Raw genomic sequence first — 22012 nt, 5'->3', positions numbered from 1 at the left:
CATGCAGAGAGAAGACTATGGGGTCTGAATTTGGATCACAACATAGTTTTTTCACCTTTTTGTTGTTTGCTTGTTTGGTTTTTTTTTCTCATTTTGCCCCTTTTTGATCTGATTTTTCTTGTGCAGTATGGTAATTGTAGAAATATGTATAGAAGAATTATACATGTTTAATATATATTGGATTGCTTACTATCTAGGAAAGAGGATGGAAGAGAGAAAAATTTGCAACACAAGGTTTTGCAAAGGTCAATGTTGAAAACTATATTTTTAAGTAAATAAGCTATTATTTTTAAAAAATGTATATCATGCATATACCTTGGTTTTGGAGAAGCTCGTGTTAGACTTTTACCAGCATTCTATATATATGCAATGTATATTGCCTCCCAAAATTAATACTTGAAAATAAAAAATTAATGTACCGTAATAGCAAATGCCATTTAAAATAACATATTATTCAAATCTTAAGCTTTTTCTTTATAGCAGAAAAATGTAGGAAGCATTAAATGAATATATCAGTCAATACTAATAAAAACACTGGTAGGAGTGTTTAACTTACAGAGAAATAGAAGGTAAAGACAGGCTGAAGTGCTTTCAAATGGAATAAGAAAGCAAGCAGAAAAGACTTTTATTTCCTGTTTTTATTGTTCATGGAAGAAATATTAAAATGTGTAAAATAAAAATATATGGTCAATTGAAATTTGAAACTTAAGTATCAATTTAGAGTCACAGATGAGAATAGTAAGCAGAATTAGGAAATAACACACACAATCGCAATAACACACACAAAAAATGAAAGGTAGCTGTACTCAAATTAGTTGCAATGATTATTCTTAGTTCTGGAGATGAGAAGATGAAAAATATTTCCCTTATCTCAGCAGAGGAGACTACAGAGATAGCTTTCCAAAGGAAGTCAAGCTGTTGGTTTTGCTTTGTTACAAGAAAAATGTTCAGTTTGCCCCTTTTTTTTTGGGGGGGGGGAAGATTATATTAGGAAACAATTATGATGTAAAAAAATAAAAACATCAGAAAAAGTCTGAAAATGTTATTGGTGCAGTTGGAAAATATGGAGACTTGGACTTATAAAGAAAAATGTTATCTACTTTAAGAGAAAGAGCAAATTAGCATAGTAGAGTCTTTTATAGATGTATTATGTGCATGATTATAGATACATGTGTGTGTATATATAATATACACATATTTATGCTTATATGTATGTATATATGTATATGTATCCATGCTTAATTATCTTCTTTGGGGGTGAAGGGAAGAGGAAAAAAAGAATAAAGTAAAAAGTGCACAGCAGAGAACAAAAGAAAACCTACAAGGAAGCAGAGAAAAGATGGACAATTCTGAGTACAATGTGTAGTATTTATTATATAGGCTTTCTTGAAATGGAAATTTATTGTTTTATATTTTGAACCCTCATGTTGTTCTGTAAATATAGCAATATTATGTTTTCTTATTTTGTATTTAAGTTTAAAATAGAAAGGAAATATTATAAGCACATAGATGGAAAATTACATTTCAGAACAAAAAGGAATTTTATCAGTTTCAACCCCATCATTTCACTGATAGAGAAATTTGAAGCTCTGAGAGGTTACATGATTTGTCGGTGGTTACCAACGTAGTACCAAAAGTCTTTTGACTTTATTTATTTTTCAGAGTTTTCCAGGTTTGTCATTGCTCTTGCTATTTGTTATTTTTCAATGAAATTGCATTTTGAGAGAACTCATTTTGAGAGGGTTCTAAGTAGAAGAAACTTTTTACTAAGTATGGTTTATTGTAATCTTTTCTGCTTATGTGTTATCTTTGAATCATAGCAGTGTATAATCTAACACTTTTGCAGATGCATTTGAAAATAAAAATGCAACTCTGCCTGACTTTGGGATGATCATTTCTTTGGGCCTTGTTGTACTCTTTTGAAAATTTAGGGGGCTGAACTAGATTGTGTCTGAGTTCTTTTTACAATTCTAAAAAACTTGAAAATTGATCTTTCCCAATCATAGTGCTTAATCTACTTCATTTATGTGAAATTGGAAAATGTTAAATATAAATAAAATTGACAGTCAAAGTTAGGTCTCATAGGGAAAAGACTGAAAACTAAGGAAGCAAAAATGTTTTAGATGAGAAAAAATAAAACATTAAAACAACATTCAATGCAATATCAATATGAACAAAAGGGGAAAGAGTGAAAAATCAACTACATTTAAGTCTAATGTAGTCTGAGAAGGCCTAGATTAAGTATGACAAACATGCAAATTCATAGTTGGGATTCCAAAGACCATCTACTCCAACCTACAACTGCACAGAAATCCTCTCTACAACATTCACGAGAAAAAAGTTTTTCTGGCTTCACTTAAAAGCTACACAAGACAGTCCAATCATTTCTCAGGACAGGTCTAAAAAGGTATTTTCCCTTAAATTGAACCCAGATCTACATCTCTGTAGTTTCTACTCATAACTAGCCTAAAACGTCAGGTTTTTGGTGGTCACACCGCTCTACTTTTTGTTTCTCTCACCTTTTCTGTCTGCCCTCCAGTAAATCTTCCTGTCATTTGGACAATGAATTTCTTTCTCTATGATTTCCCCAATACTTTGTCAGAATGATGCCACCTCTTATTGCTTGCCAGAAAATTCTCACCGTGTGGATACACCCTTTATATCAAAATAGGAAGCTTTATAAAATGATCAATACGTGAGAATTATGACAGTATTGTTTCAGAAAAAATGTAGGAATCTTAAAGGTTAGAAGAGTGGTAAAATTTCAATTGATTGGAAGCACTAGTATGCTAGTATGAATCAACACCTAAATCCACTTTTATGACACTGTGAAATATCAAAAACAAGATGGCCTGCTGTGGAAGTGGACAAGACAGTGGAAATAGGGGTTTTAATTAGGGATTGATTCATTGCTTTAAAGACCTGAGTAAACAATTTCCATACAATTTCCTCTTTCAGTTTATCAAGAATCTGTGATTTCATCAGTGTAAAAAGTCCCTCTACTGATGCAGATTGCAACCTTTCTGACTTGGTAAAGCAATTGAGCTGCTGTGGTCAAAAATATGTCACCTTGTAGCCATCCTTCTGGTGATGTTCCTCTCGAAAGTCATCTAGACTGGTCCCAGGAAGACAAACATACAGTCTATCACTAGATCCCTCCTGAAGCCTTTCCCTTAGAATTGCCATTTTGTTCTCTGTTGGCATAACCTTCCAGAGGTAATCTTCCTGCTCTGCCACTGTCGGTATGACCTTAGGAAAGCTGTCTTGTAACCTTTCTGAGCCTTCAGTGCCTTTATTCATAAAATGAGGGAGTGTGAATAAAATGAATTCTTAGGATGCCTTTCAACTTTGTCTTTAAGCACATGAATTTTTATTAAAATCTCTAAAAAGAAAAATTTTTAGCAGGTTTTCCATGGAACCAGCTACCAGAAACTCAACAGGTATTTGAGAATAAAAGAAAAAGGAACCTAGAGATTTCAGATAAAGTTTGAAAAAGGTAAATATGTGTGGTGAAAGTTTGCTTTCATGCTTCCTGAAATGAAATTCCTTACAATTTGATAAGATTAGAAAGGTAAAATATGACCCCCATACGACCGTGTATGTTTACATCATACAAATCAGTTGTATAACATATTGGGTTTTCTCAATTACTAGTTTTAACCCTAAGTAACATAGCCAAAAATTTAACTAAAATTTTGCCTAATATAGCTAATATTTGAATTCATTTTTAATAGATATAATTTTCTAGATTATAATTTTTTATCTATTCTTAGAATATTGACATATGATCGATCATGTTTCATTCTTTGTTCAAGCTAAGATATTTCAGCATGATTAACAGTCAATTCTGGGAAGAAAACCATCTCCATCCCTTCTACTCCTATGATTATATATTAGTTTTTTGTTTTCAAAGTACACCATTGATATCCTGGGATCGTGTCTTAAATTGTACATGAATTTGTTTTAAGCGAGACAGAGTTGTTCCAGAGTCATCAAAATCCAGAGGCAGACAAAAGTCAAGATGATCTGGTGTGACCAAATAATTTGGAGCCCATAATAGAACTTGCATCATCTGCCTTTATGACCATTGAATTAAATTGTTCTCATCCTCTCATTCCTTAAGAAAAAGTATTCATAAGTGCTTTGGGGGAAGATCCTCATAGCTCACCAATGGGTTTGAGGCCTGTTGATTACGCTCAATATGGTTTAGTTCTTTTTGGGAGCCACAAGTAAGATGTGGACACCAAAGCACAAGAATGAGCAGTCCTCCTCTCTGAACACTCTGTATATGTCTTTTATCTATACCAGCAAGGAGTTAATGTCTTTCCCATCCTGTAGAACCAATGGGAAAACTGGCACTACTAAACACTCACTGATCTATCCAGCGTTAATCATTTTCAAGGACAGTCCATTTGGCATGGTAACCCTGGAATAAGAAGAATATTCCTCTTGCTCTCCCCACTGAATAATTTTTATTGGTTTTAGTCAAAGAAATAAGGAAGCAAGGGAAAAGAATGACTTCAATTCCCTATTTTGAAAAACAAATTGCTTTTCCAAGTACCTTGTGTACTCATAAAGGGCTGGAACGATACTCTGATATTGTCTTCTGATTGCTAGCAAAGCACCAACGTAACCACATAATATCAGCAACTCATTTCGGAGTCTAAAAGAGAACACATATATTTAAATGCAAGTTATCTGGGGACTAAAACATTATTCTAATGTTCATATAATAGCATCTACATATATCTAAAGACATTACTAAGCATGATTAAAATTTCAGTGAAAGCTACAACTTGAATTGTTGAAGATGTGTAGCTTAATGATATTTCATAAATGTTTTCAAATTTAAAACGTTTAATATCTTAAATGGAAATTCTCACTAACCACTTACTTTACACATCCCACTTTTCTTATGCATACCAGGGACAAGGTAGGGTCCTGTGGGCATGTCTAGAAATAACATTGAACTACACTGTTTTTATATTTAGTAGAGATCTACAAGGAGGTTTCCTTGCCCATTTACTACTTAGGCTTCTTAAAGCCATCCTAACCATTTCCATAAGGAAATTAAAATAGGATTATCCCTAGTGGTTTTCTACACGGTCACAAGTCAACAAGAATTCATTAAACTTCCTGGATGCCAGACACTGTGCTAAGTGCTAGGGTTAAAAAGAAATGCAGAAAATGGCCTCTGCCTAAAAGAAGCTCACTGAAGCTTTGAAGTCCATGATACCAGTTCTTAACACTGGCTAAAAGTTTAGAACTAATTCTGCTTGAGCCATGTGTAGATTTATGCATCCCTATTATTATGTGGGGTCCTCTACACCAGTGATGTCAAACTGAAATAGAAATGAATTCCTGTTGCTGCATAGTGACCTAGAAAATCCATAAATTAACATCATCTTTGTTGTAATGTATTTTTATTTCATTCGATAAACATTTCCCAATTAGCCTTTACTCTGGTACCGACACCAGAGTAATCCAAGCATGTGGGCTTGGAGTTTGACACCTCTGCTCTAAATGATATTTCACAAACTGTGCATACCCTTTGATCCAGCAGTGTTTCTATTGGGCTTATACCCCAAAGAGATACTAAAAAAGGGAAAGGGACCTGTATGTGCCAAAATGTTTGTAGCAGCTCTGTTTGTAGTGGCTAGAAACTGGAAAATGAGTGGATGCCCATCAATTGGAGAATGGCTGGGTAAATTGTGGTATATGAATGTTATGGAATATTATTGCTCTGTAAGGAATGACCAGCAGGATGAATACAGAGAGGCTTGGAGAGATCTACATGGACTGATGCTAAGTGAGATGAGCAGAACCAGGAGATCATTATACACTTCGACAACGATATTGTATGAGGATGTATTCTGATGGAAGTGGATTTCTATTACAAAGAGACTTAACTGAGTTTCAATGGATAAATGATGGACAGAAACAGCTACACCCAAAGAAGGAACACTGGGAAATGAATGTGAACTATTTGCATTTTTGATTTTCTTCCTGAGTTATTTTTACCTTCTGAATCCAATTCTCCCTGTGCAGCGGGAGAACTGTTCGGTTCTGCAAATATGTATTGTATCTAGGATATACTGCAACATATTTAATATATATAGGACTGCTTGCCATCTTGGGGGGGGGTGGAGGGAGGGAGGGGAAAAAACGAAACATAAGCGAGTGCAAGGGATAATGTTGTAAAAAAAAAAATTATCCTGGCATGGATTCTGTCAATACAAAGTTATTATTAAATAAAATAAAATTTAAAAAATAAATAAATAAATGATATTTCACTTCAAATTGATTCCACTGTAATTTTCCTAAATTCTATATTACTCTTACCCTTTTGCCCCTTCCATCTCCACCCCCATGGGACAATTTTAATGAACCAGATGCTCATTCATCAAGAAAGAAACCATCTCAAACTAACAATAGCTTAATACTAACGGTAACAAGAAATATCTTTAGAAAGGAAATTCAATTTCAGTATCTGAAAGAAAAATGTACTCACTCACTACATTTATGTAGCATTAGTCTTTCAGTGCGGACATAACTCAGAAGGTCAAGAACTGGATACACTGTATCCACAGTCCAGTCTGAATGGCTCATTTGTTCTGATTTAAAGAAAGAAAATATTTTGCAATTAAAGAATTACCTGCCAAACTATAAACTACGTGTAAAAACATTGCCCTTCTCTTTATAAATCAATTTCAATACTAGTACTGCTTCCTAAACCACTAAAGTAGATCATGAACATTTACTTAAGGCATACTCACTCAGAGTTGCCTCTGAGATACTAAGTCCTAAGCAGACCGAACTAAAGGAAAGAAAAAGCAGCTCATCAAATTGAGTCCAAGTCTTCTGCTGGATTTTCTTTTTAAATTTTAGAACCATGGATTTCTTTGTCTTAATACATGAGCTGATCTTTAATTTTAGGACTGACTGCAAAAATGAATGAAAAGAGATTGCACATAAATATGCCATGTAAAAACTCACGTTTGATGAACTGAATACCAATAGGAAGGGCTTTTTCAGGTTCTTTACTTAACAAGTAATACTTTATAGTTTCAAATATATTTCCATCTGCAAGGGCAGTCTCTGCTAATCCTGTACATTCTTCTATTGTGGGTAGATTACACTAGAAAAGAATTGTTAAAAGAAGAAATAATTCTAGACATGTTAATAAAGAATTTAGGGGAAAACAACTAAAATTACAGTTGTAGAGAGATATACAAAGACAAGTAAAGTTTCATTGTTTTCTTTGACAATGGCCTTCACTTGGTTCTATCATCCTGACTTTCCTCAAGCTATAATCTGACATATTTTCTCCCTGTCAGAGTGACAGCCCAAGAAAAAGTGATTTATGGTCATCGTTCCCACTCCCTTATCTCCAGTTCATTTTTCAACCTTTTGAGATCTGCCTTTCATTATGACTGTTGAACTGAAAAAGTTCTCTTTAAAATAACTTCTTTATTGCTAAATCTTTATTGCTAAACAGATTTTTCTCAGTTCTATTTCTTTATCTCTTGACAATGTTTGACTTTGTTGACTACTGCAGATAGTCTTTCTGGGTTTGTCAGGCACTGCTCTGTGTTGGTTTTCTTTTTATATGATTAGTCTTTCTCAGTCCTTTTTTTTTTAGAAATGTCATCTACATTCTCACCCATTTTATGTATCAAAAGCATCTGCTGGGGCCCTGTTCTCTTCTTATTCCCGATTTCATTAGCAATCATGTCTTTACATATAATTCCCATACTACATATTCAGTCTTCAATTCTTTCCTGAGTTCTAGTTCCCAGTCTCATAATTGTCTGGTGAATGACTATAATACTTATTGAAATGATTGAAAAAGATTGAGAGATAAAGGCCAGATCTGGAATTATCAATAAAGTCAACTTGGAGGGTGATCTCTAGTGTGTGATATCCTTAATCCCATTTTAAAAATAAAAATGTTTTTATTAATGACTTGAAGAAGGGCAAAGGCAATCACATTTTTAAAAGGAGCTATGGGAGGGAGGGAGAGAGAGACTCTGGTACTCAAAAGTTTTGCAAACAAATGTTAAAAATTATTTTACATGTGACTAGGAAAAAAATAAAATAATAGAATGTTAAAAAATGGAGGCAGGCATTAACACATTAGATAACAGAATTGAAATACAAGTATGCTTCAACAAGCTGATGGGTTGGATCTAATAAAATGGAATTAATAAAATGAAGAGCAATTTTAAAATTCCAAACTTAGGGTAAAAATCTTCACTAGTAATAGTTTGGGGAAGGCATGGCTTCCATAAAAATATCTGGATTTTTAATGTACTGTAGCAATATTAAGAATAGGTCACAAGAATCTAAACAGATAATGCAATCTTAGGTTTCAAATTGGAGGATTAGCAACAAGGATAAAGGGGGGGGGGCTGAGATCACCTTCTTGTATGTAGTCTGCCTAGGTCAGAATATATCTGGAGGACTGAATGAGTTCTGAATGTGATATTTTAGAATAGACATTTATCAGATGAAATGAGTCTAGATCAGGCCAGCAAGGCAAATAGAGACATGTTTGGCAAATAGAGACAAAGGCTTGGCAGAAGGAATTGGGAATGTTTGTTCTGGAGAAAAGAAGACTTGAATGAGATAGCTGCTTTCTATGATTTGCAAAGCTGTTACATGAGAGGATTTGTTTTGTTTGGTCCGAAAGAGAAGAAGCAAGAAGTGAGAATTTGTTGCAGAGGGTAAATTACGACTGAATAGCAAGGACAAACTATTTAATAAAAAGAACTGTGTAAAAGTGCTTTCAGCTTCTTTCTGAGTTAATCAGTTCCTCATCACTGGATGCATTCAAACAGAATCTGAATTTTTCCAATTTGTCAGAGATAGTGTAAATGGTTTTACACTTTTAGATTGAGATTGAGATCTTTTCTAATCCATACCAATAAACCTTTAAATTATGAAATTCTGTGATTCTGATATCAGTTATATGAACCAGCTCTTAGTCCTTTTCTGTTCAATAATTTTATCTATAACTGAGATTAAGTTGGATACTTCTGTCTCTAAATAAATTTCTTATCAAATTTGGGACTGACACAAACTGGGAGAGGGAACTAGAATCATGAAATCTCAGACCTGACAGGTCCTCAGTGATCAAACAATTCAATAATCCACACTTGAATCACCCTTTCTACAACATTTTCCTAAAATAGTCATACATTGCTTCTTGAACACAGCCAGTAAATAGGATCTTAGCACTCTAAGGTAATCCAGTCTACTCTTGGACTAATTTGTTACAGTTTGCTTCCTTATATGTAGCCAAAATTGTTAATTTGTGACTTCTGTTCATTTGTTCTAATTATATATTAAGGCTAAGTAATAATAATAACAATAATAATAATGATAATCCTAAATTTTCTTGCACATATCAATTTCTTAAATATTTTATTTTAGCGATTACTAATAATTTAATCTTTTCCAACTTAAAAATCCCCAATTCCTTCAGATCTTTCTTTTATAACATGATTATCAGTTCTCTCACTATCCTAATCACTCTTCTCTATTCATACTACAACTCATCAATGTTATGCCTGATATGAGAAGTTAACAGTGAATACCATATTCCAGATATGGTCTTACCAAGACAAATGATTATACTTGTATATATGGTTGCCATTTCACCCTAACTCCTCTACATCTGTTTCATGCCAACTGTCATCTACCCATGGTTTCCCTATATTATACTTGTAGAATTTATTTTTGAACCCAAATATAGAACTTCATACTAATGTCTATTAAATTTCATTTTGCTAGATTTGTGCTACTATTCCAACTATCAATATATACTTGATAAGATCTCCAAAGTAATCTCAGCAATATGTCTGAGTATTGTGTACTATTTTTTTTTAAATTTTATTAAAAAACAGAATTTTTAAAAAAAGGAAAACAAAACAAAACAAAATATTGTCATGTGCTCCGTAGGACATCAGGGAGGATTCAAAATATATAACAACAAATTACTAGTTCAAGAAAGGATATATATTATGGTAGAAGAGATTATATTCAAAAGTGTCCATCTTTTCATTATTTCCTTGTAGATTATTTGTTGTTGCTGTTTTCTGCTGCACAGTATTTTTACTTTATTCTTTTATTCCCTTTTCATCCTCCCCATTTTCCCCAAGCAAGGATATGTGGATGTATACTTAGAGAGATATATTACACACACAGCTCTCTGTCCCCCACATACCTTTTCTATCTCTGATAATTCTCTGCTTTAATTCTACTCCTCCAACTTACCTTGCTATTATTTAACCTCCCCCCATTCATGGATCCTTCTTTTGTCATCTTCCTCTACCTTTTGCTTCCCCTTTCCCCCATCCCTTCCCCCTTATTTCTTTTATATCCTTCATTGTATATATAATATATATGTATACCTCTTTATCCATTCCCGATCTGAGTAGGTTTTTAGAACTATGAGCCCTGCTCATGCCTGTGTATCTATTTTTCCTCTGCACTTCATTTGTATAACATAATTACTATTTTTACCTTAACTTTGACCTAATCTTGAGCTACCCAATTGCTGATGTCAACTTTAAACATGGTATACATTTCCATGTAAGAAACAATTTGTTCATGTTAAATTCCAATCAGCAGCTTTGTTGAATGTCCATTTTAAAATTCAACATAATGAATAATTTTGGGAGATATATTTTTGGCCACAGCCCTATTAATTGCCAGTATATATGATTCCAGGTCTTTTATTATGGCTCCTGATAAGTCCTGTACAATTATAGCTCCAGCACATTTGAATTGATTTTTTTCTTGTTGAAAATTTTTCTCTTTGATCTGGGGGTTTCAGAATTTGGCAATAAAATTCCTATGTGTTTTCTAATAAGGATTTCTTTGATGGGGTGATCATGAGTTTTTTTTTTTCTTTTTCTATTTCCCCCTTATGTTCTATCATGCCAGGACAATTTTCTTGGATTATTTCTTGCATTATTATGTCAAGGTTCTTTTTTTGGTAACAGCTTTCAGGTAGTCTGATTTTTCTTATATTTTTTCTTCTTGATCTATTCTCCAGATCTGTTGTTTTTCTTATGTTTCACATTCTGTTCTATTTTTTTTTCATTCTTTATAATCTGTTTTGTTATTTTTTGGTCTTTTATAGTTTTACTGGCTTCCACTTGCCTAATTCTAATTTTCAAAGAGTTATTTTTGTCTTTTAGACTCTGTATATCCTTTTCTAGTTGGTTAATTTAAAAAAAATTCTTCTTGTTTTTCTTGAATGGTTTTCATTTATTTATTTACTTACTTATTTTAGTTTTTCCTCAATGTCTCATATTTGATTTTTAAGTTCTTTTTAAACTTCTTCTATAAATTCTCTTTGGGAAAGGGAGCCATTTAATGTTACTCTTTGGGGTAGAAGGTTTTTTGTTTTTGTTTTTTACTTCAGTGTCCTCTGAAGACTCTAACCTATTCCCATAATAAGTTTCTATGGTTGGATTCTTTCTTATTTACTGGTTCATTTTTTTTTTCAAATGAGAAGTATTAGTGTAAGCACCTCTCACTGTTGGGTGGGAGATGCTATTTCTGCCTTCACGCTTCACTTCAGCTCCCCTTCTGACCTGGAACCCCAAACCAAAAGCTCTTCTCCCTGCAAGTGACCTCAGCCAGCAGCAGCATCCCTGCCTCACTGCCTCTGCAGTTTGCTGGCTTCTTCTAACCCAGGGCAGGGTCTTTGTATTGGGCTGGTGTTCCTAATCAATCAAGGCTCCTCACTCTTCCAGATACAGATCCCCAGTAGGCACACAGTCTGGAAGGTGAAATTGTTTGTGGTTCTCAAGGAGTCTCCACCCAAACCCAGCTAGCCCCAGATATTCCCACTTGGAGTTTCTGGGGAGCTAAACATCTGTAGATATTTGCACTTCACATTGGCTAATCCCCAGCCTAGTATCTGTCTTTGGATCTTCTTGTGCTGTTCCAGGAAGATCTCAGTTCTGTCCTAAGTCTTGATTTTTCATCAGTCTATGTCCTAAGGCACAAATTTGTTCTGTTTGTGGGGGAAATATGAAGAGCTTGAAATTTATCAACCTAACTCTGCCTCTTTCCCAGAATTCTCCCCTCCTGTACTGTTTTTAAAAAGCAAATTGCATCAATAAAGAAGCAACTCTTGTCTAAAAGCTGAAGAATAGTTCCTCACCTATATTGGTAGACAAAGATTTCCTTATCAGAAGTTTCTTGCTCCAGTGAAATCACAGAATGTGGGAGATGTGCCTATATTATATAATTCATATGAATAATATCTGATTATTTTAATGGACTATAAGCTTAATATAACTCAGTAAAAAAAAATCTAACATGATCTTTGGCAGCATTAGCACTACTAATTCAGGAAAAAGATACTAATTTTCACTGTACTACTTGCTAGTTAGATCACAACTGTAACATTGTTTTTAGGTATGATGAATGTTTTAGGATGGATCTGGGAACCAAAAGAGACCAAGATGGTAGAGAGAGAGATTACCAAGATGGAAAAAGGACTTAAAGTCATTTGAGGGATCGAAGAAACGATAAACATAGCTACAAGGAACAGAAGATTTAGGGTAGACGTAGGATCACAGAAATAGAGCTGGAATAAGCAAAGGATTATAGATTAAAAACTGAATCTTAAATGTCACGTAATCTAACCATTTTATTTCACAATTGAGGAAACAAAGATAGCTAAGCGGAAGAGCTAGAAACTAAACACTATTTTTCTGCTTCCAAATGCAGTATTCCTTCTGCTACATGGATGATTTCAAATATTTTAAACGTACTATAGAAGCCTTATATAACAAAAAGTCATATTCCAACAATTTAGCATGGCATAGAAGTGATCCATCTGGAAATGCAAGAAGGAAAAATGTCCATTGTCTAGATCAGATCTGTCAAACTCACTGCTCCAAATATAGTGAAGCAAATTTAAAATATAATTGGGAAATATTCCACAAAATAAATAAAAATATGTTATAGTACAAATAATATTAATTTATAGTTGGTTAAGCCAATATGCCATAGGGATCTATTCCTATTTGATTTTGATACTATCGGTCCATACTATCTAATATAAAGCTGGATGAACAGCCCATATACAGCTGTCCCCTCAATATGTACATTTTGGGCAGGCAATGTAGATGGTCAATGATCTTGATCCAGAAACGAATAAGTAAAATTGTTAGATTATACTTGGAAAATTCCACAGTACTCTCAATGATCCCAAGTTTCTCCCTGAAACAAAAACTCATTTAAAAAACACTAATATATAAAACACTATAAGCTCTTATAGAACAGTTTGCCAAAAAGTAATGAAGACACACTTGGTAGAAATATCAGGAATGCATATTATCTGTGATCATATGCACCAAGAAGTGGCTTACAAGATTTGCACTACCAGAAATTATTTCAGTCGTATATTGAAATGAGGATTAATGATAATCTCTAAACAGCCCACCTACAAAGCTGGTACACAGGTAATATTCAAAGACCTAAAGAAAGCTTGGCATTTTTGTGGATTTCAGAGAGGACATGAATAAGAACTTTGTTGGAAAAGTTTGGATGGATTTGTCTGTACACAGCTGGACTAAGCACTGAGCATATGCATCCACTAAAAATATTGAGGTGGTGTAGTAGTGTTTATTCTGGGCAGCTGAGAATAGACCTCAAACAAGGAGGGAAGCAAATTTTAGCCCCATAGCAGATCTCCCTAAATAGAATAGGTGTGAGCCCTGTCCGACATGTGCATGAAGGCTCACAGTTAAAGTGTGTTTCTTTACACTTTATTCAGTTAAAGAACTGAAGATGTATCTATAAGGATGTATAATTTCAATGACATAAGGAAATCCCAGTATGGGAACTTCTTTTACCAATACAAATGAGCAACTTATTCAGCAATTAATTGGCTTAGAGAGTAGCACAGGGACAGTAAAAGGTAAGAGACAGCCAGATAGCCAGTGGGTATTAGGCAGAAGTTAAACCAAACTTTTCCTGTCCTGAAGCCAGTTATCTACCTATTATGTTATATAACACTCTTGTTCTACTTCTAATTGTCAATATAATTAAAAGAAAAATATTCTCATCAGATTAGGATCACTGATTTATTTCTTTATATGCTATAGTTTCTTAAGTACAAAGAGAAATTAAAACATAGCAGCCTCTGTGTCCATCAAAAATATTTATTCTCACTAGTTTATCTTCTCATAGGGCAGCTAGATGGCACAGTGGATAGAATTACAGGCCAGGAGTCCGGAGGACCTGAGTTCAAATTTGATATCAGACATTTACTAGCTGTGTCACTCTGAATGGGATAAACTGAGTGAAGACCTCTCACAAAAATATGGCCTTGACCTATGCCTTAGTTGTGACTAGAGATTTTGCAATAACAAGTTGAGTTATAGCTAAAAGCTGCAGGTGTTCAATCTGCAGATTATTGAATTTACACCTTCCCCTCTTGTTTCCACCCCCCACCAACTTTTCATTAGTATTTAAGTACCTAATACAGTAAAGAGTGTGATATTGACTATTAGTTTTTGTTTCTGAGCTCTGTGTAAATTAGACCTCCCCAGCCAATGGGAAAAAGATGAAAAGGCAGGGTGGGAGCTTCTGGTTAGGGTCTATATAATCTTGTATTTTTGAATTTGCACTTTGAGCTCCTCTACTGACACCTTGTCTGTTGGAAGTTGCCCTTTCTCAGGATATCGTAATAAATTCTTTTTTGCTTTTTACTTTGAGAGTCTCTGATTTTAATTTGGGTAAGGATCGCTATCCCACACAACCCTGTGCACATCACTTAACCCTATTTGCTGCAGTTCCTCATATGTAAAATGAGCTGAAGAAGGAAATGGCAAACCACTCCAGTATCTTTGCTAAGAAATCCCCAAAGAGGGTCACAGAGAATGGGATGTAACTAAAACAACTCAACAAGAAAACATACCTTCTCATGTAGGTCATTTATCTCTTCAGTACATCCTGAGTAGAAAGCACAAATTTTTACTAAGTGTAGCTCATTATTAGGTATCCTCAAGAGAAGGTCTGTTGCCAAATCCCTATTCAAATGATAAAAGGGGGGGATGGGCAGTTATTCAGGAAAATCTGAATATAATGTTTCTAAAATTTTCAAAATTATAACACTTTTAATATTTCTTCCTTGCATATCTGTTTACATAAAAACAGTAATTTTACACTGAATCTTAAAGCAAATTCATCAAAATTAGATACATCAATTTATTAGTAGATTAAAATACAAAACTGGTTTGAGAGATTTACAATTTTAAATAGACTTTTTAAAATGCAACCTCCTAAGTCACAATGCGAAAGTTTTCAGCTATTAAAGAAAGTATATAATAGTTTTAGAAATGTGCATAATTAACACAATAAGTTGAATACAAAGTTATACAAAGATGAATTATTATTATTTTTTCTGGTTCTTTGCTTTTCCTTCTCTTCCTGCTTCCTATTTTTATTATTTGATATGCAGACTTAATAGTAAATGAAGAAAAGGAAACTTTTAAAACTCAAAACTATTTGAATAATAATGTCCTGTGAAAGAGGCAGTTTGAAGACTGTTCAATGTTATAGTATATGAAATTATTAATACTGTGAAATTATAATTTTATATTAATAAAACATTATATTTATAAATAACAGAATCTTACAATATTTCAAACCAGAAATTCTTAACCCTTTTGTGTCATACACATGTTTGGCAGAAAGTGAATGAAGCCTGTGGATTAACCCTTCTCAAAATAATGTTTTCAAATGAATTAAATAAAATGCTTAGGCTTGAAGAAGGAACCCGAAACTCTCTAAAACTCCCTGAAGGAGAGATTCTCGAACCCTATATCTGAAGGGACCCCCACCTGAGGACAAGCAGCTTCATTCTGTTGTCTGGGTGGGGCTGGAGATACCAACCTTATTCAACTGAAAATTTTCTACTCAATTCCAACTCCAATCACCCGCTTCATCAGGAGGGGGAGCGGGCCTTGGAATGCAGCCAAAGACTTCCTTATAAAAACGGCAATTAAAAACTCATTTCTTAGCAGAGCTCCTAACATGCCAGGCCATGCCATGCCATGTCATGCTATGCCATGCCATGCTATGCCATGCTATGCCAAGGAAACCTCTGCCCACTGGAATAATATTCTCTTCCAGTGCTACCCTCTCTTTATCCTCACCTAGTTTCCACACAAGACTTTATGCCTCTCTGTCAGTATTTCTCTACTAGAAACTTTACTTAGGCTGACTTCCCAATGCCAATAATAAACCTCTTTTATCAATCTAGGTTTTCGGGTTTGTAAATTCCTTTATAGAGAATCTCTGTACCACCAGAAGGGGGTTCCAAAACTTCCTATCCTCGTGCCGAATCCCAAGAGGGTATAGGGGAGCCAAACCTCTCTATTTGGTTCCCTGAACCCCAAACCTGCTACTAGACCTTATTATTTAACTCCCTGACACCAGAAATCTCATTTTGGTTCCCTAAATCTAGACCTCATCATTTGGTTCCCTGACAAAGGGAACCCCAAAAACCTAAACCTCATCAAGGATTACTAAGGAAAAAAATTAAATTGAAATATGGTTGTTCAGTTTTTTTGATAATTCACAGAACCCCTAAAATCTATTACCAGACTCTAGGCTAAGAATCTTCGTTCTAAACTAATAAAATATTATCATTCCTTACTTTGAAACTTCAAATACTTAATTATATTTGTGATTACCAGTGTGGGTACTTTTACATAGATGCAGATTATAACTCTATCCATGATTTAGTAGAAGATCTTCTTGAGTTAAGGTGGAAAAACATATAATCGTCCTTGATTAGTTCAGATCCTTCCTTACTTGAAGCTTTTCAGCTCAAGTTCAGCAGGACTTGCCAGAGCTTTGGCTCCACTAGCATACTCAGAACTGATTGCCCTTATTGACAAAGTTACCACTAGCCAGTCTAGTCATGAGCCTCTCACATACTGGGGATGGCCTTTATTGACAAAGTTATCACCCTGTAGCTAGTCTAGTGATGAGCTGCTCCAATACTGGGGATGATATTCTTCAGATGCCAGCCACATTGCCTGTTGTTAAGCCCATACTTGAAGCTTTTTCAGTGGGATATATGTTGGGATTCAAATTTTCCCCACATTGCTTGTTGACCTGTTACCATAATCATTACAATAATTTAAGAAGATTTTTATGGGCAACACACGAATTTTAAAAAAGAGAAATTTGTACTTTTTTGTAAATTTCCCACTGAAACTAAGAACTTATTAACGAAATAAATTTTACTAAACTTATTTAAGGTATTTTGTGTATTTACTAAACTCATTTAAGGTATATTATTTTATAAATAATCTGTATTATTTATAGTTAAAGGGGGAATTGGAATTTATATTAAATGTCTTAGGTTTGCAGATTCTCTCCTCCTACTCCTCCTACCCAAGCTTGTAAAGCCACTGGAACAATGAAATTTACTTATAATTATTTCTTGAAGTGAGGCTTATAAGACTTATAACTGTACTTTAAGTTTTAAACTGACTTACTTTAAGATAATTACACATAAATACCAATGATAAATTACTACTGATCTGTTAAAGACTACACAAAAAAATTAAAACTCCTAATTTTTTCTCAGAATATACTGGATAATTTTTTTTATTATATAATATTCAAAGCAATTTATTAGACAAGATATGGATATGAAGTAATAGAATTTATTTTCATGTGTGACACTGGAAACAGCCTCATTTCTTTGCAATTTGGTATAGTAAGAAAAATAATAATTCATGAATTTCAATAATGTAAAACTGTGTTTTTTAATGTTAAATGGCAGCTTTATAAAATTATAAAATACCTGTATCCAAGAAATGGAAAGCTAAAAGGGAGATGTTAAAATAGCAATGAATACCCAGAGGAATCAAATTTTTCATTTTAAACCCTAAATGGAAAAAAACACATACTTTTATTTATTAATAATGATTAAATTTATATTCTTATATTCTGTTATGTGAAGGCTGATCTAAAAGTATATTTTCATCATCTATCCTCTTTTAGAAGCTACAAAGATTATAGTTGCTCAATGGAAATTACTATGATTCTAAATAAATGCTTCTATTTTCAACTCCTCTCAGAAAATATGTATACATTACTGTGACATAAAATACAACTGGAGAATTGGAAGGGATTTTTGAGACTCAATTAATCCATGAGCATCTATATTAAGTACCTATTACATTTCAGGTACTGAGGATATAAAGACAAAATAAAATAGCTGTTGTCTCAAAGAGCTTCTATCCTATCGGGGAAACAAAATTTACATATTATACAAAATCTTAATATCATTTTACTGGCAAGGTATTAGCATTTGGATGGATCAATAAAAGATTCACATACAAGGGAGTTTGAGATGAATATTGATAAACATGGGGAATTCTAAGAGGCAGAGATTAGGAGAAAGTAAAGTAATATATAACTAAGCTAAAAATATTGAGAGTGGGGAGACAGCTGTGTGGTATAGTGAATAGAGTATCAGACTTGGAGTCAGTAAGACCTGATTCAAACCTGGCCTTTGGCACTTACAAACTGTTGTGACCCTGTCCAAGTCACTTACCTCCAATTGCCTCTACTTCCCCCCCAAAAAAATTTGTATTAGATCATAGAGGTAATAATATTGGAATTTCTTAAGTAGAGGACTAGCATAAGCAACCCTGTCCTTTCATAGTTACATGTACTATATAATGGAAAGGGAAAACACAAAAAGCAAATAAACTATTGGAATAATCTAGGTAAGAAGAGATGAGAATCTTAAGCTGGATGGTACCCATATGAGTAAAGGGAAGGATACAAAATATGAGAGATGTAGAAGTAGAATTTTGGGGTACCTATGAAAAGGAAGAGTTAATATTTTTATACATTTGGTTTAGCTTTACAGATCTTTCATTTTTAATATCACTTCATACCAATTTTTTGGCTAAGCATATTTTTCTTTTTTTTCAGGATATATGTTTACTTTTAATTTGGAATAACTGCTACCTAAAGGAATAATCACTGAGAGGTAACTAATATAAACTGGTTTGTTTCTGTGCTTGGGATAAGCTGTGGCCACTAAAAAACTATTATAATCTCAAGGGACAACTAGCATTCAATGACTATATTGTCAGATGGGTGTTAATAAAGATTGGTTATGGGACAACTTCACATGCTACTGGTCCTCTGAAAGGTGGTAGCTTTTAAGTAGAAAAACCCTAGGAGATCTGATTCAAGATAGAGTGATGCTCTTGATATTTGCTGCTACTAGAGAATTGAGCTGCTTGATTATAATATAATGTACACCAAGAAGTTCTCATTATTTTAACATCATAGCTCATTCTGATCATCTTACTTTTATTTCATTCTGATTTCTGGTCACTTCTTTCACATATTCTTTTTTTGTGTGTGAAGAAAGGAACCTAGATCCTTCCACATATTTATTATCCAAAGCACCTAACAATTATTATTTTTTTTAAAGAAATACTTGACAAGATCTGATGAAAATCCTTGAGATTTAGAAATCCTTACCATGTTGTAATTGTCATACACTTTCTTGCTAGTAATTGTAAGGCGTAATGGGTTGCTGGTGCCGCCTTCTCTCCTAAGACGGTGCCCACACTGACAGCCAATTCAAGTTCATTTCCACGAATCAGGTATGCCATAGCAAGCTGTCTCAATAAGAAAATATTATCTTCAGTAACATAGATTCCAAACAAGTTCATTTTTCACCCTTCTCCACCACCTTTTGTACAAGTTATATTCACAAAAATGTCAATCTCATTAAACCATGGGGTCATATAGTCCTTATAAACTAAGTGAGATTAGCTACATTCTTTAAAGAAACAGATTGAAAAAAAGGGAACTGAGGAAAGTATATAGCCACAGGTTTTAATGTCAGAGGCAGATTACTCTAAGGTACTACTGGTATTGTTATTTTTGTAATTAATACCAGTCCCTCTCAAAATATGTTTATTGTTAACTTTTTATTAAGAATTATTAGGAACAGTTTATTTTTATATACTATTTGTTTGATACCAAAAGTTCAAATAGCTCAAAAATTAATTTCATATTAAGAGTTTAAATATCAAGAAAAATTATTATAAAATTAAGATAATTTTTATTTTAATTTGATAAATTAATTGAAAAAGTTCATATTTTCAAAAATCAATCAAGCAGTGAGGATTATTCAAATGTGAACTTAAGTATAATGTACTAAATAAATAGTTCCTTTCCATATAAAATACATTTTAAAACAACATTTTTCCTGAGCACTATTATATTTTATATCAAAAAGAGCTACTGGCTTTTAATTTATATAAAGAAATGCACAAATGTTGTACCTCAATATTATCTATAGCCAGATAACAACATGCTGCCAGCACTGCTCGGCCATCTTGGAAATACCATTCTGCTAGTTCTTTACTGACTCTCTGTAAGAGACTGGAGAAAAACAAAAACTATAAATACTTTAACACAAGCAAAGAAATAAGCCATTTTCCATTCTCATAGGTTATTAAAAATAATCTTTGGATAACTAAAAATAGGCACTTTAAGATGGACAGAAGAGTTTCCCCACAACCTAGGTAAAACAACTGAAACTTACACAAATGAAGGGACTTGTTTGAGGTCCCTCCACATGGTTGAGTACCAGAGGATGAACTCAAACTTAACTTCCTGACTTGAAGTTCAGTGATTTTTTTCCTCTGTACCAAAATGTATGCAATATGAGCAGGTAGACTGTTAAGTAGGTTTCTGTAATCAGAACAGTACTCAAGATGGATCACGAGTCAGGGAATTTGTCCTAGACTGCAGAAATTTTAGGGGCCATTAATAAATGTTCTTATTACTGCCTCTAAAAAATTCCTACCAAGGAAGAAGTTGAGGGATAAGGGGAGGAGATAGGATAGATGTAGAGTTGGTAATCAAATAGTCAAAGGGAAAGCAAAAGTAATTTTCTTGATTGTTTTGGAGATTCCTTTATTTTATTGACCAGGACCATCCTGCAAAGGGCGGAGTAGTGCATTTCAAGGATCCTAGAATTATTTCCACAGATAGAATAGATAGAGAGCCATGGCTTCCTGAAAATACCTTTGATTTCGCTATCCCTCCCTGAGACTTTATCTTTAAATCTTTACCCCCCAAGCTTCCTAACTTTTTGGAGGAAAAAGAGGGATTAAAGTTGTGGAGAGCAGGAGGTTAGGTTGTTCCTACAAGGACTGAGGGGCTCCTTCCTTGTTTCACTGCTTTAGTCAGGAAATCAGGAGCCACTGCTTTGGAGGGTTAGTGCCCTTCTGCCTTCGAGGAAAGCCAAATTTCAACAATTTGGCAAAAAGACTACTGGCCTGGGACTCATGAAAACTAGGTTCAAGTGCTGCCATGAAACAAACTCTAGGTCTTTCTTTACTTTTCTATAAAATGAAGGAGTTGGAAAAGTTGCTTCTAGTTTCTAACAAGTGCAGTCTATGAAATTTGAGTTTCATATGACTATCTCAATTCAACCTCAATTTCAACAAAGGTTTCATGAATCTCTTGTAATAATAAGTAATAAACTTTGAATAAGTAACTTCCCTTCTCTGGGGATTCACTTTCCTTCTTTGTAAAAATCAAGAAATTAGATTAAACTCTTAAATGTTCAGAGGGTTTGGGGAGTTGATTTCAAGCTTTTTTTCAGGTCCCTATCCAAAACATCTATATGTTTTCTCTAAAACTTATTTCTCAGGTTCCAGTAACCAACCTTAAATATCTATATCTATGTAGGTAAATATAGATATAACTAGATATAGTAGATATATAAACAGACAGAGCCATATATATATATAGCTATGAAGAAACAATTAATTATGACTCATAAGTAAGTGTTAAGGTACTTTAAATAGTAAGCTGGTCTTTTTTTCATAGGAATAGTATCCTAAGAACATGCTTATCCTGGAGTTTCTATCTCTACTCCTTCCCAATTAAACTTGTATTCAGTGATGTTCGTGCT

At 33.8% G+C, this 22012-nt stretch overlaps 1 protein-coding gene across 2 annotated transcripts in view; it reads right to left on the bottom strand.

The window, feature by feature from the left end:
* WDR17 (WD repeat domain 17) overlaps positions 1-22012 on the bottom strand; it is an 89704-nt gene that overhangs the window by 6646 nt on the left and 61046 nt on the right. The window contains exons 20-26 of one of the 2 annotated variants that reach the window (XM_051964800.1): positions 20370-20469; positions 19558-19697; positions 17855-17875; positions 14951-15062; positions 6997-7138; positions 6512-6614; positions 4562-4663 (exon numbers count right to left, since the gene is read on the bottom strand). In XM_051964800.1, the coding sequence (XP_051820760.1) occupies positions 4562-4663; positions 6512-6614; positions 6997-7138; positions 14951-15062; positions 17855-17875; positions 19558-19697; positions 20370-20469 (720 nt within the window). The remainder of the gene's footprint in view (positions 1-4561; positions 4664-6511; positions 6615-6996; positions 7139-14950; positions 15063-17854; positions 17876-19557; positions 19698-20369; positions 20470-22012) is intronic. The other variant, XM_051964801.1, reaches the window with a different exon arrangement.

Source organism: Antechinus flavipes, chromosome 6 (genome assembly GCF_016432865.1).
Source record: "Antechinus flavipes isolate AdamAnt ecotype Samford, QLD, Australia chromosome 6, AdamAnt_v2, whole genome shotgun sequence".
Taxonomy (NCBI): domain Eukaryota; kingdom Metazoa; phylum Chordata; class Mammalia; order Dasyuromorphia; family Dasyuridae; genus Antechinus; species Antechinus flavipes.
Note: the sequence above shows the minus strand (reverse complement) of the source record. Positions and strands in the feature narration are given on the sequence as shown.